The sequence below is a fragment of the Sorex fumeus genome, unplaced genomic scaffold, assembly GCF_029834395.1.
Source record: "Sorex fumeus unplaced genomic scaffold, SorFum_2.1 ptg000128l, whole genome shotgun sequence".
NCBI classification, from domain to species: domain Eukaryota; kingdom Metazoa; phylum Chordata; class Mammalia; order Eulipotyphla; family Soricidae; genus Sorex; species Sorex fumeus.
The window spans coordinates 55,168,839-55,185,134 of NW_026606185.1; the positions used below are offsets into that span (position 1 = coordinate 55,168,839).

At 37.3% G+C, this 16,296-nt stretch overlaps 1 protein-coding gene across 2 annotated transcripts in view; it reads left to right on the plus strand.

Moving 5' to 3' along the window:
- Nucleotides 1–16,296, plus strand: part of DCC (DCC netrin 1 receptor) — a 1,215,565-nt gene that overhangs the window by 1,166,089 nt on the left and 33,180 nt on the right. For both annotated transcript variants that reach the window (XM_056138055.1, XM_056138056.1), the window contains one exon: nucleotides 14,534–14,689. In XM_056138055.1, coding sequence (XP_055994030.1) covers nucleotides 14,534–14,689 — 156 coding nt within the window. The remainder of the gene's footprint in view (nucleotides 1–14,533; nucleotides 14,690–16,296) is intronic.

Below are 16,296 nucleotides of genomic sequence, written 5' to 3' on the forward strand. Positions count from 1 at the left end.
CTGAAATTTCACCAATGGGTCCCGATTGTCTGATAAGAAAAACCACACAGATTCTTGCACATATTACATCGAGTTTACATATTTAAGTTTACATATTAAGTTTCACATTGCTATGGATCATGATGTATATGTATCATGATTCTATGTGTATACACCCATGTATACACATATGTACATATACAGATACACTTATCTTTGTTATTAGTCCAATACTTTTTCCTTCTAAACTCACTTTTCCTTTTAGAATTGTCTACCTCATGAATTTCTATGCATCTTTCAAAGAGCAGATATTGACACTCATAAATTCTTTATTTTCTGATTATCCCATGCAAAAATTAAGACTTCCTTTCTTATGTTTGAACAACATTTCTTTTTGCCAGCTTGTGGCATTAATTACTCATAGTCTTTATCTCAGATGCTGAGCTATTCAAATCCAAATTTCCCTCCTCTCAGGAGTTGTGAATTACATGATGGGGGTGGGGGGCATCTAATTCAGCTCCTTTTTGTATATTGTAAACATTTTTCACACAGTGAGTCACATGTATAAAGATGTTTATAGTTTCATTTCAGAAGACTTTTCTTAGATTATTTTCCCCTTTTTAGCATTTCTTATCATGTTTTAAAAATATTAATTAGTAGACAGAATATCTTTAGTATATTTTTCTTTGTTCTTAAAACCCATGGGTAAATGTTTTTAATTTCATTAGAGTGCAAAATATGTTCATATATTCTCTGCTTCCGTGCTCTGCTGTAAATTGGTGTCCAAGGATGGCTGATCAAATGATTATTTTAAATGTTTTTCTTGCAGAAATTGAAATTAATCGCAGGGAATCAGAAGCATCAGATATAACTTCCCCGACATTTTAAAGGATAGATAAGAATCACCTATTGTGTTTCAGAGATTTACATCCTAAGAAGACAGTTTGGAATCTAAAACTAACAACTAGGATGAGAAGGTTAAGAGATAGAGCTCGTGAACTGGTGATAGAATTCTCCAGTTCATCAGAGATCTCAGTGGACTTATGGTTGTTCTAGAAATTGTCTTTGAGAATCATGCCAAAAGAGGGGAGGTAGAGTGTGACTTTGTATTTTTATTTCATTTGGGCTGCCCCACGGACATGGGTTGAACCAATGCTGAACAACTTCTTTAGCTGACAGTGATACCGAGGGAGATCTATATTTACTTTTCTTGAAGGGTTTTATTACTCAGTCAAACAAACAAAACAAACACTATCCTCCCGTTGTTCATCAATTTGCTCGAGTGGGCCCAGTAACATCTCCATATTCTTTTTTGAGACTTATTGTTACTGTGTTTGGAATATTGAATATATTGCAGGCGAGATGCTCTCAATAGCTTGCCGGGTTCTCCGAGAGGGCCGGAGGAATCATACCCAGCTCGGCTGGGCTGGCTGCGCGCAAGGCAAATGCCCTACCACTGTGCTATCACTCCAGCCCCTTATTAGTATAACAAAAATATTTTTTGACTCTTAAAAAATTCCCTTTCCATTATTTCAATGAATGAACCGTCTTCTTTATCTATGTTATTTCTCATATTTTTCATTTTTAAATTGAAATTCTATAGTTTACAATTCTATTGATGGTTTACCATCCGCTTAATTCTAACACCATACCTATTGCCTGTTCCATCTCCCAAAGACCTCAAGATTTTTCTCTCCCAAGCTCACCCCAACTCAATGGAAACATTATGATTTACAATACTGTTCATGCTCAGGTTTCATGCAAGGGTTAAAATACCACATGCTTCACCAGAGTGTCTGCCTTGGAGGCTAGTGCTATTTTTAACTTATGTCTACTTCTGAAAAGTACTGGAGAGACAGGGAAATTGGCAAAAAGGATACAAAGGGAAGCTGATGTAAGATCACATTAGCAACAAAATTCTAATAATGAACTGGAGCTTGTTGGTCAGAATTCCCCTGAATTTCATAGTTTCTTCACTCCTTGAAAACATTGAAGGAAAATGTAATATAAAATTGACCTCTGAAAAATATAATGTAAAATTGACCTCTGAAGAAAAAATGTCTCAAATAAGGATGCCTAAGAGCCTAGTAAGTAAGGGCTAGAGTGACAGTACAGCCAGGAGGGTGTTTTGCCTTGCATGCAGCAGACCCTGGTTCTATCCCTGGCATCCATAGGGTCCCTGAGCACTGCCAGGAGTGATTCCTGAGTGCAGAGCCAGGAGTAACCCCTGAGCATTGCTATGTGTGGCCCCAAAGTCCCTCCTGCACCTCCCAAAAGGAGTCTAGTGAACACAGAACCAAGGAAGACCTGGTTTTGCTTGTGTGATTACTTGGGGGCTTTTAGTGACTGCAGATTTTGGGGCTTTTGTGACCATTGACTGTGGATGTTGACTCATTTTATAAGGGGGACTCCAGAGCAGTGCTCAGGGAGTTCAGGGATCATTTTGTTGATATTAGGCCCAGCTTTGTGGGCCTGATAGTTTAGTACTCAGGCTCGATGATACTGGGCGCTGGAAGGGCCACACCTGTCAGGACTCAGAAGCTGGAAGTGATATGGGGTGTGTAGTGTGGCACATCCCTCCGAAAGGCTCCTGGGTCTTCCAACTCTTTCCCATTTTACTTTACTTTTTTTGCAGGGGTAGGTGGTCGGGGCACACTTAGTAGTGTTCAAAGACTATTCCTGTCTCTGCTTAGGGGTGCATCCTGGTGGTGCTTGGGAGACCAGACAGGGTACCAGGAGTTGAACTGAACTGACCATGTGCAGCACAGGGATTCTTGTCTAACCCAAATGATTGCTACCTTGTTCTGTCACTTGACTGGAGAACTCAGTGAGTTAGAGACACTATTGAGAAGAATTTCAAAGTTGGATCTCTATTAGATGGAGGTCTATCCCTCCATCAGGCTGTTTTGTACACCGCGGGCTGCTGGGAAAGGAATCCTGGCATGAAAGAGGATAACCCCAGCCTCCAATACATTTGGTTATATTTGGTTTGGGGCCATAACAGGGCTTATACCTGACTTTTCACTCAGTGATAACTCCTGATGGGTTCAGGGAGTCATATAGGGTTCCGGGACCAAACCCGGTCAACCACATGCAAGGCAATGCCCTACCTGCTGTACTATCACTCCAGTCCCCCTCTGATACATTTGATTCTAAGCCTGACTCCTTGTGGTATTCTCACATACCTACCTATTATGAAAAGCATAATGAGTTTTCAAAGAGGGATTCCAGTGCAACAGGCTTCTGAAACTGTTCATTTATTGTATCACCCAGGTGTCCTGGGGAAGCTCTGATTTGATCAAGAATGTTTTCTTGAGGTGATGTTTGCAAGCAATTACTCTAATACCATAAAATATCAATATAAAGCATTCAAAAAGAATAAGGAGGTTAAGGTTTGCCTTCATTTAAATTTGCATGGGAAATAATGCCAGATAAGAGCTGGGTCATAACATGATTAAGACCAGTTTTTTATTCATTGAGCCCTGAATGACATACTTCCTCCCTCCCCATGCTGTGAATTTCTACAGGAGGTATCACTGTTTTATTTTTTTGTTGTTTGTTTTGTTTTGTTTGTTTTTAATTTACCCCAGTTGTTCTCATAGTGCTGAGTTAGTCGTTTCACAAAAGAGGGTTTAAAAGAGCTTAAAAAAAGTTGTAATGGCTAAGAAGTTGAAAGCATAGAGATTGTTTCTTAGTAGTTCTATAAATACATGACTTTCTAAATAAAATTAATTGATTAGTCATTCATCTGTTGGATTAACAAAGTCAGCAGGTCAGAAGGATTGTGCAGACAGAGCCAAATTGCAGCTTTTCAGCTCAAAAATGTACCTAGAGGAGAAAAGAAATGCATGCTAGGGAGGATTTTACAAACCTTATGTCTTGCTTAGCCTAGATATAAGAACATCAAATAAAGGATCTGATCAAAAGTTGGTGGACGTATTTTGGACAGTGCATACAAAAGGCTGTTTTTTTTAGACAATTTGAACCTAAGAAAACAATGTATTTGCATTGCTTTTCAAGATTAATGCCATCTGTTTCTTTTTTGTTTGTTTGATTTGAGGTAGGGCACACCGGGCAGTGCTGAGCACATTCCTCTAGCTCTGTGCTCCTAGCTGTGCTCAGGGGATCATAGTGATGTCTGGGATTAGACTCAGGTTAGCCTCATGCAATCTCCGTGTCTAACCCAGCATACTCTCTCCAGTCCCACCATCTGCTTCTAAATTTCTAACATCTAAGAGATTTTTTAAACTGATTTTTATTTTAAATATTATGACTTTGGTACTGCTAATGACAAGGTTTTATGCCTGCCACATTCCAACCAGACTCTTTCCACAAAGCCCATCCCCTTCTTTATTGATTCCCCTGACCTCCTAACATCAAGAGCTCAGTCCTGTATACCAGTTCTCAGGTTGTGTTGAACTTTGGCCATCTGTTACCCATTTTCTGTTTCTCTTTATCTCACACATGAGAGATCTTATGTATCTGTCCCTTTCCTTGTTATTAGCTTCATTCAGCATGATACTCTACAGATCCACCCACATAGCAGCAAGTTGCATGACTTCCTCTTTTTTTATACCCGAGTTATATTCCTTTGTGTATATGTGCCACAGTTTCTTTATTCAGTCATCTATTCTTAGACATGTGGGTTGAGATTTTTACAACAGAACATATTTTCATGCGAGCCCTCATTGCACCTAAGTTGAGATCATTTTTGAGAAGTAGGCATTGGAGTCTTCTGTAAAAGATTATAGCAGAGATTCTCACAGTGTCTTGGGAATCGCTTGGCAGCAGAGGACCCAGGATGACACCTCTAGTTCATCAGATCAGGGTTCATGTTTCCTGAAACCTTTCTCTCTGATCCTCACGGTGTCCATGTGTCTGTCTTCCCAGTTGTCACACCCAGTTTGGATTTGTGGACACTATATAGTCAGCTGTTATTTGAGGCCTCACTTGATAGGATCAGATCGGAAGAAGTGAGGGGCGGCTAAAGAAGACACGGGTGGAAAGGTGGGTTTGGGTGGGAAGGTGAGTTTGGGTGGGAAGGTGGGGCACTCACAGTACAGTCCACTTGTTCAGGACGCCACCCCCATTATCCACACCGTAGCTCATCTTACAAAGTGTACACACACTACAGAAAAAAAGGGACAGGCAAGACTGAACATACAAAGTGTCTTTCCTTCCCTGACTCATAATTGACAGGGCTAGAATCTGAAGTCAGAGTCTTTAATAATCATGATTTTATTTCTTTCCATTCTCAGGAGAAGAGCTTTCCAACTTCAGATATCCTACAGTACTCTAGTTCCTGCATTGCATATCATTTTGCAACTATTTTGTTGCCTCAATGCATTACACTCATTTTTGTTTTATCTTTCTGAATGAGGGGCTTCCAAACAGTGCTCAGGAGGTTTGAGGGGTCACCAGCAGCAGTTCTTGGTCAACTGGGCCAAGTGGTTCTAAACTAGAACCCAGTGATGCTCTATTTGTCCACTTATCCAAAACAATTTCCACTTTTGTCAAATATGTTTGAAAACATCTCCAGGCTTTATAAAATGTGTAACATCAAAGAGTCCTCGAGTTATACATCTTTAAGAATATGGTAAAACTTTTCAAACACCAATGTGTCTTGTTTGGGGAGCTAAGAATTTGGTGAGGGCATTTCTATATAAAAAATCTTAGTGTATGAATATGAGATATAAGTTTCAATTGTCAGTGAGATGTATCAAAACAGATTTCTTATCATATTTGGCCACAGTGTGGAGGTTTATTGAAGATGCTTGATAATATCACTCTCCATGCTGTTTTACACAAATATAGAAGCACGGAGAATACTTTGAATTGTAGTGTCCGTGCTGCTATTCTCAAGACTAGCACATAACATAAAATTATCAAAAGACACTTTAATACATATGGTGATGTCCAAGTTACTTTAAAATAATTCGTTTTCTAACAACTTTTACAAGTCAGTGTAGACTCATGCACCCTTTTAGAAATGAGCCATGCATCAAAATACGTCAAGACCAAAGTTTTGGACTGCTGAGTATTCTGTTTTTTGTTAAAAAATAAAACCATGAAAACACCTTTTTTTTTGGTGAAGCAAGGAAGATTTTATTGAACTTGAAATAGAAAGATGTGAAGAGAGAAAGAGATAAGCACATGTTCAAGAGAGACCACAGGTTGCTCCAGAGTGGAAATATGCAAGAAAAGAATCAGAGATGAACAAGGGCTTGAAGAGCTGCCCAAATCAGTGAGAAATTTTAAAACAAAGAAATATGCAACAGATTTAGTATTTTAAAGAATCTTTCTTCTTCACTAGCCTTTTGTTTCTGAGTCAGTAGCTGGAAGTGCAAAACTTGTGCAAAGAAAATATCTTTCTTCACTAATGAAAGACTTGGAACTAGAATATAAATTTAGTCTCAGGGTCTTCAGTTGCCTAATTTACAGACTTGGTGACTTACTGAATTATTTTATATAACTCCATTAAATTTTATTCAGCTAAAAGGATATCGTTGAAAACTTTTTCTATTTGTCTTGTAAATTATTGGGCACATTCAAATAATAGTATTAGTAAATAAAAATGTACCAGTTTTGGAGAATTTATTTTATATATGTAAGGGACATTATCATTGTCATATTTATTCAAGAGGAAAAGCTGTCAATATAGGGAAGGCCTTTGATTCTGATATTCTTAGTGATTATTCACTGATTTTATTTGATGAATAATATGAATAAAGTTATTCATTTCACTGCCTTAGACACTGAGGTTTTAAGTAGAGACACAGATTTCATGGATTATATAGCTCGTATGCATATAGTTAAAATTTTATTATATATATAATATTATATTTTTATTATTATAAAACTTCACATTCCAAGAGACTCCACAATACATCAATTCACTTAAAACAAAGGATTCAGCACCATCGACCATATCCACACGGTAACCAAGCTCATTGAGGTTTCTCGGGAGTTCAAGATGCCGCTCTGCTTAACGTTCATTGATTTAAAGAAGGCCTTTGATTCTGTTGAGACAGAAGTGGTCATTGAAGCCCTAGCCAATCAGGGCATTCAAGCCCAATACATCAGGATCCTCCGTGAACTGTATTGCGGATTCACTACCAGGATCTCACCATTCTACAAAGAAGTGATCGTTGATGTCGAGAGAGGGGTGCGGCAGGGTGATACCATTTCACCGAAACTCTTCAGTGCCACCCTCGAGAACATCATGCGACGACTGGAATGGGAAGGAATGGGAGTGAAGATAGATGGTCAGCAACTACACCACCTCCGCTTTGCTGATGACATTGTTTTAATAACCCCAAACATCAGCCAAGCGGCACAAATGCTGGCCGACTTTGACCGTGAGTGTGGAAAGGTAGGACTACAGCTGAATCTTACGAAGACAATGTTTATGAGAAACAGCCTTGTTCCTGACGCCCCATTCGCTCTCAATGGAACGACCATCTCCAAATGCAACAGCTATGTGTACCTAGGTCGAGAGGTCAACATGAGAAATGACCTGGCACCCGAGCTGCGCAGGAGGAAGAGAGCGGCTTGGAACGCCTTCAAGAACATCGAAGAAATAGCTAAGAGGACGAAGAACCTCCGGCTCCGGGCACATCTCTTTGATTCCACTGTTCTTCCTGCATTAACATATGCCTCAGAGACCTGGGCCCTACACAAACAAGATGAGAACGCCATTCAGGTCTCCCAAAGAAGAATAGAAAGAGCTATGCTTGGAATATCACGTTTCACTCAAATGAGAGAACGAATCCGGAGTTCTGACATCCGTCGACGATCAAGGATCAGGGACGCTGTCTCATATGCCAAGGTGTCGAAAATCAGATGGGCTGGTCACGTAATGAGATTTAAAGACGACCGTTGGACTAGAGCTGTTACTGATTGGATTCCACGGGATGTCAAGAGACCGCGTGGCCGCCCACCTACCAGATGGTCAGACTTCTTTGTCAAGATCATGAACGATCGGTTTGAGGCCCTCCATGTTCCCGGAGCGAAGAGATGCCATTGGGCTACACTAGCACGCGACAGGGACAAATGGAGACGTTACTGGCGCCCGCTCGAGCAAATCGACGACTAACGGGAAGTTAAGTGATTAAGTGATTCATTTCACTGCCTTAGACACTGAGGTTTTAAGTAGAGACACAGATTCATGGATTATATAGCTCGTATGCATATAGTTAAAATTTTATTATCTATATAATATTATATTTTTATTATTATAAAACTTCACATTCCAAGAGACTCCACAATACATCAATTCACTTAAAACATCTTTAATAGCTGAAAAATGAAAGATTTCTAAGTATTGCTTATAGAAAATTAATATTGAATGCCCCTAAAATTTAAAAGAATCTCATCAATCTACTTAAAAACCCAAAGACAATTATAACCTCTTACTTTAGATATGTTATATTAGTTATTTATGTAATATGTATGCTATAAAAATATATATTTAAAGTAAAAGGCTATATTAGAGAGAGAGAAAGAGAGAAACAGAGAGAGATGGCAAATATATAGTATACATATAAGATTTATAAATGTTTTGGGAGATATCTCTAATTATTTATTAAACTTGTCTTGAAAAACTTTTTCTGTCTTTTTCTAGTGACTATTCTTGTATTTTTATGTCCACAATTCATCCTTCATAAAATATCTTAATGGGTATCATATGTATTAATGGTGCTATCATACCATTTATTGTCAAATTATAGTCCATTTTTCAAAACTTGCCTGGAAATATTTTGTAGCATCACTTTTTGGGGTTTGTTTTTAATTGTGGGTCCACCACTTCTCATGCCCCTGACTGTGAGTCCAGGGATTACTTCTGGGCGACTCTGGGGGTCATACGAAGGTCCGTGATTTGTGCACCAGGTTGTGTGCAAGGCACACACTTTACCCACGGTGCTACCTCTCCAAGCTCCCTTTGGTTGTGGGTGGGTGGTGAGGATCAGAGGCAGCAATAAATAAATAAATAAATAAATGAATAATGTTTGTGGGAGACTCCTGGCTTGGTGCTCAGAGGTAGCTTTTGTTAGTACCTGGAGGACAATGTGATACCAGGGATTTAACTCAGATCTCTTTATTTCTCCCTGCCTTTTTGTTCTGAATTTTTTAAAAATTGAATCACGGTGACATACATCGTTAAAAATTGCTCATGATTGGGTTTCAGTCATATGATGTTCCAACACCCGTCCTCAATCCCACTGTGCATTTCCCACCACCAATGTCCCCAGGATTTTTCCCATTAATCCCCCTCTCTCTTTCTCTTTTTCTTTCTTTCTTTCTTTCTTTCTTTCTTTCTTTCTTTCTTTCTTTCTCTCTCTCTCTCTCTCTCTCTCTGTCTCCCCACGACCCCCCCCCCACACACACACATACACCACTCTTGGGCATATGTGATACAGGTACTGGAAAACCTTTTTTTCTCTTTGTCCTGTTTGTCTCTTTCAGTACTTACTTTCAGCACTCAGTTCTTGAGTGATCCTTGTCCAAAGTGATCATTTCCAACTATCATTGGCCCTTGTTTCTACTGTCCTTGGATATTAGTTTCAATACTATAGTTTTTTATACCACACAAATGAGTGCAATCTTTCTATGTCTGTTCTCCATCTGACTCATTTCACTTTAACATGACACTCTCCATGTTCATCAATTTATAAGCAAATTTCATGACTTCATTTTTCTTGGTAGCTGTTTAGTATGCTATAGTGTAAATGTACCATAGTTTCTTTATCCAGTCATCTGTTTGGGGGCACTTGGGTTGTTTTTAGATTCTGGCTATTGTGAATAGTGCTAGAATGAACATAGAAGTACAGAAGGAATTTCTGCAGTCGTTTTGGGGCCCCCAAGGTATATTCCCAGAAGTGGTAGTGCTGGGTGATATGGAAACTCAATTTCTAGGTTTTGAAAATGGCTGGACCAGTTGGCATTCTGAAAATCCGGTCTCTTTTATGCAAAGCATGTGCTTTGGACCTTTGACCTGCGTCCCTATCACCATGGACATGTTTAATTTAAAATAGGCTAGGTGAAATATCTGTAGCACTGTAGCACTGTCCTCCCATTGTTCATCGATTTGCTCGGGCGGGCACCAGTGTCTCCATTGTGAGACTTGTTGTTACTGTTTTTGGCATATCAAAACGCCACAGGGAGCCTGCCAGGCTCTACCATGTGGGCAGGATACTTTTGGTAGCTTGCTGGGTTCTCCGAGAGGGGTGGAAGAATCAAATTCAGGTTGGCCACATCTAAGACAAACGTCCTATCTGCTGTGCTATCACTCTAACTCAAAATATCTGTAATGATACTATTTCTTTAAGATATCACTGTTTCAAAAAAAAACAAACATAAAAATACCATAGTTATTTCATTATCCATCCATTCCAAAATATGAAAAAGTTCATATTTTAGTACCTAAAACTCACTTTCTCCACATCATAATGTACAAATGTTATCTCTTTTTTCGGATGTGGAGGGTTATCATTTTTGATCATTTGTTTTATTTTTCAAAATATTTTGAGAAACTAAAATTTTGGTTTATATTATGCAGTTATGTGATCATAAGTCTTTTGACTTATTTCTTTTGGATTGAGTTAACATTACAATTAGTATTTCCATACAACTGTGTATAAAATGTAATCTTTTATTTGAATCACATGTCAGTTATATGAAATAAGGTCTATTTTGTGCCATATTGGATATATACATGGTGAAGAGTACTGTTGTCAGCTTAATTATTAGGCAATAAATTTCCAGTATCGTTCTTTGAAACTAATCTAAATACTAAGAAAATTGATTGCATATATGTGTGGGTGAGTGCTATAAAAATTAGATCTGATAGCAATTATTCATTGGTTTGAACTCCTTCCAAATTGCATTCCAAAATCATACTGTGAACTCTCATCTAAAGTTAATTTTAATAATTTTCAACTAAAATCTCAATAATAGGCTCCTTCAATTACCCTGGAAGGAAAATTAGAAACTTGCTATTCAAAAATATATGTTACTCATTCAAGTTATTTACTCTCACTCTATAGGAGGGTCATCTATCAAAAGCTCTACCGATAGTTAGAAAGTAATTGTAAAATCCATCTACATGTTTTCACCGAAAAGTAAATTGTTCTTGTTCTACAAATATATTGATATAGAATCGAATCTATTGAAATATCAATTTTTAAAAGTTCCTTTCTCTCTTCCATTGTTTTTGCAATAACCAGGATGACAGACAGTAGGTTGCAGTGTTGTCACACTTGAATTGAGGTGCTCACACGCAGTTGTGGTATGCCAGATATTGCTTGCTTTGTGGTGCTATCGGGGTTCACCAATGTCAGTGTTTTAGGATGTGGGGCAATGCTAAGGATCAAACTAGAGCCCTTAAGCCTGCAAGGCAGTTGTAGAACTACATCCCTGAGACCTGAAATAATTAATTTGAAAGAAAAGATTTTATACTCTTAAATCTGAGTATACATATAAATACATATACAAATATAAGTTTTATATTTTTATTCAAGTCATAGGATACCCCTATCATTTAATCTACTTATAAGAGTTAGTTTCCATTACCAATTAAATGAGCATTTTGTATCTGAAAAAGTTTGACTTCATTTTTCAATTAAAATAAACATGGTGATATGCATTATAAATACAAATGTATTATAAATAAATTCAAGAATGCAGTTTTTAAAGCTATTTTGCTAGCAGTAGTCCTTTAAGTGTAATTTAAATTGTATATCTAGCATAATTAATTTGCATTTTTAGGTTTGAAAGTATTTTTTAACTCAAAGTGATTTTTCTAATTTACAATAATATCATGTAATATGCTTCAGATTATGAAACTATCCACATAAAAGAAATATAATTTTAAAAAGTTTTCCTTTGGTAACTGTACATGCCTATACATGTTGAACTGTTGTAATTGATATTAGAGTTTAATTAAATCAGTCATGTCTCTAATATAAATAGCTACACTAATTCCATAAGCAAAACTATACTTTTAAATTTAACATTTTTGTAGGTTGAATTTTATTTTTTAATAAGAAGTAGAGGACCAGAATGACAGTTTGGGGTAAGGCTCTTGCCTTGTACTTGGGTGACCCAGGTTCAATCCCCAGCATCCCATATATTCCCCTGAGAGTTGCCAGGAATGATTCCTGAGTGTAGTCAGAAGTAATCCTTAAGCATCTCCAGACAACCCCAAAACCAAAAAAAAGTGGGGGGAAGGGAAGGGAATATTAAATGTCATATAGCAGGAGATAAAATGAAGACTGATATAATTTATATAACATAGTATTACATGAACACATACATATATAATAAGTATTACTATTTTCTCATTAAGTAGGCATAAGATAATGGAACTGAAGAAATCTCATGGTACAGAGAATATTGTGTGACATATTTATCTGTATGTTTTAGCTAGTATAACTGAAGATTTGCTATTTTGGAAAATGTTCCATTTAAATTAGTATGTCAATAAATCACTAAACCACACTGTTTGAAGGCATTTTCTGTTGATTTAAATATAAATCCTATAAAATATTATCAAGAATATACTTTTCTTTCGACTTTCAAAGACTGTTCCAAAATTATTTTACAGGAAATTCATTTCCTCAACCCATTCCACTCAGTATATGTGAGCTTTGCACAACACAACATTTGCTTTTAACTTTTTTTCTCAAACTTAAAAAAAGAAATTAAAGAACCACGATTTCCAAAGTTACTGTGGGGCCAGAGTGATACTAAAGTGGGGAGAGAGTTTGCTTTGCATGCAGCTGACCTGGGTTTGATTCCTGGCACCCCATATGATCCCCCAAGCAACACCAGGTGTGATTTCTGAGTGCAGAGCCAGGAGGAACCCTGAGCATCACTAGGTGTGACCCAAAGAGCAATAAAAAAAAAAGCTACTGATAGCTGAGTTTTAGGCATATAATATCTACCAGTGTTCCCATACTCAATCCACCCTCTCCCATTCTTCCCCTGCCCACCCCCACCTCCACCCATTCCTCCCACAGGTACATTACAAAGTGTGGTGATTGCAACTTAGATCTCATGTTTTCAGTGTTGTTGAGTCTGCTTTGGATGTATAACTATACCACTCCCCCACACCATCAGTATAACCAAAACCTGTTTCCTTTCTCATCTTCCTTCCCACCTTTCTTTCTTTTCTTTCTTTTCCTTCCTTCCTTTCTTTCTTTCTTTCTTTCTTTCTTTCTTTCTTTCTTTCTTTCTTTCTTTCTTTCTTTCTTTCTCCCTCCCTCCTTCTCCTCCCTAAGATTCAGGGTCCATTATGACCAAAGCAACCACCATTTGCTACATTACATTTTTTTTTATCCAATTATTCTGTATACCAAAGATAAGTGACATCATCCTGTTTGTCTGTCTTCTTTTGGCTTACTTTACTCAACATTTTGTCTTCCAATTCCAGTCAGGTTGCAGCAAATTGTATGATTTTATCATTCCATGCAGCTGCCTATTGTATATATGCCATATCTTCATAATCCATCTGTCATTGGACACTGAAGTTGATTCCTTATCATAGCTGTTGTTCTGAGTGTCACAATGAATAATGGTGTGCATATGTCCCTTGGAGACAGTGTTTTCATGTCCTGGGGTAGATTCCCAAAAGTGGAATAGATGGATCATATGGTTGTTCAATTCTAAGCTTACTGAGTACTGACCATACCGTTTTCCATAGAGATTGAACCAAATAACAACCATACACGCAGTGGTTGACAGTTCCCTTTTCACTACATCCTTGCTAGCACAGACTGTTTCTACTATTTTTGATATGTGCTATTGTCACTGGTGTTAGATGGTATCTCATTTTCATCTTGATTTGGATTTCCCTAATGATAACTGATGCTGAGCGCTTTTTCATGTGCTTAGAGACCATCTTCCCTGTGTTCCTCTGAGAAGTGTCTATTCATTTCCTCTTCCCATTTTTTTTGACAGTGGAATCAAAATCCACTTGTTTGAATTCTTTTTGTTGTTGTTAATCTTTGTGATTACTTTATATATCTTGGATTTCAACACTTTATCTGATGTGTTGGAAGCAAATGTTTTTCCCCATTGAGTTAGCTACCCATTGAGTTTTAGCCAATGTTTTTTGCTTTGCAGAAATTCTTCACTTTGACGTAGTCCCATTTATTTATTTTTTATTTTGTTGCCTATGTCAGTGGCATAAGATCATTGAACACACCTTTGACAAGTCAACACTTCTAATGCCTTAAAAGCAAGATCAAAACAAAATACAGGAAGTTGTAGGTGGCTCTATTAAGGCTTGGTTCATTATTTCTTTGAAACCACAGAAGACCTTAAACCCTTAATTCAAATCCCCAAAGTCAGATTCTTGGTCAGATAGCTATTATTTCTAAAGAAAGGAACACTGTGGGCACAGTGTAAAGGGTCTGTCTGATGCTATGAAGAAAATTTGTGCATTTGAAGATATAAAAATATCTTCAAATGAAGATATGAAAATTTCCTTTAGTTTGTTATGTAGATAGATACATAGGATAAAAACATTAACAACAACATCTTTGTTTTACAGCTGTGGTGAGTGCCATTCCTGTTCCGACCCTGGAAAGTGCCCAGTACCCAGGAATCCTTCCATCTCCCACATGTGGCTACCCCCACCCGCAGTTCACCCTTCGGCCTGTGCCATTCCCAACACTGTCAGTGGACCGTGGTTTCGGAGCAGCAAAAAGTCAGTGTAATGCATTTTCCTTTCTTTTATGAAGAACAAATGATTGTCTTGCTAAATGTGTAGAATGTGGATATTCTCACCACAAGGAAAGATTGATTTACCTATGATATAGGCACCAGAATTTTCTTTTCAGCACACCCATCCCTTTAGATCCAACTCACATACATTGCTGGAAGAAATGTTATCAAAGTTTCATTTAGTTTTATTTCTTTTAAAATTGAATATAATTGGCACATAACAGTGCAAACTTAAGGTGTACAGTGTCTTTATCTGATAATATAACTGAGGCAAAATGAATAATGCCACAGAGTTATCTAATACCATTATGATTTCACAAATTAACATTAATTTTGGACCATGGGTGAGAACACTTAAAACCTCTCTTCATAACTGTCAGGAGCCATGTCACATAATTAAATTAAACTGTTATCACAAGACCATCTATCATCAGTATTTATTCATCTTACAATAGGAAGTTTATAATTTTTTTTTTTTGCTTTTTGGGTCACACCCAGCAAAGCACAGGGGTTACTCCTGGCTCTTCATTCAGGAATCACTCCTGGCGCTGCTCAGGGAACTATATGGGATGCTGGGAATCAAACCCAGGTCAGCTGCATGCAAGGCAAACGCCATACCCACTGTGCTATCATTCCAGCCCCTGAAGTTTATAATTTTTAACCAGTATTACTCAATATTCCCCAATGCCTAGTACCCAGAAACCCCAATTCTACTCTTGGTTTCTGAGTTTGGCTTATTTTGACTCTATAAGTAAATGATACAGCATTTGTTTTACTGCATCTGCCTGATTTCACTGAGCATAAGGTCACCCTAATTCATCCATTTTGTTTAAATGATAGTTTCCCTATTTCTCATGACTGGATAGTATTTCATTATGCATATTCTAGACCACATCTTTAGCCACTCATCTATTGATGAGCATTTAGATTGTTTCCGTATCTGCCTATTGCGAATAACACTGCAGTGACATGGGAATAGAGATATCTCTGAGATTCTTTGGTTTTCAATTCCTTTGGTTACATTGCCCCACTAATAGTGAGATTTCTACATTTATAACTTTTTGAGGAAACCCCATACTATTTTTCATAGTAGTGTACCAATTATGATTCCTGCCAACAGTGTATAGTATTTCCTTTCTTTTACCTTCTTGTTAACACTTCCTTTCTCTTATCTTTTTGATAATTTTAATCCTAAAAGTTTGAGGTCATATCTCATTGTGCTTTTTAATAGATTTTTCCTGGCATTTAGTAAAATCAATTGCTTTCAGTGGCAAATTTTTTCATACCTATTGGTCATTTATATTTTTTCCTTGTAAAATGTATGTTTCAGTTCTTTTACCCAGTTTTTAATATTTTTGACAATGAGTTGTGCATGTTCATTATATATATATTGGATATTACAGCTATGTGGTTTGGAAATATGTTCCCATTCCACAGTTGAATTTTAATTATGTTAATTTACTCTGCAGAATAGCAGCAATTTTAATTTGTTGTTGTCCAATTTTCTTTCCTTTTTATTTTTGGTGTGTTTATTTTCATGAACAAATAAAACCTAAAATGTTGTGAAGACATATTCAAGAAGATAATCCA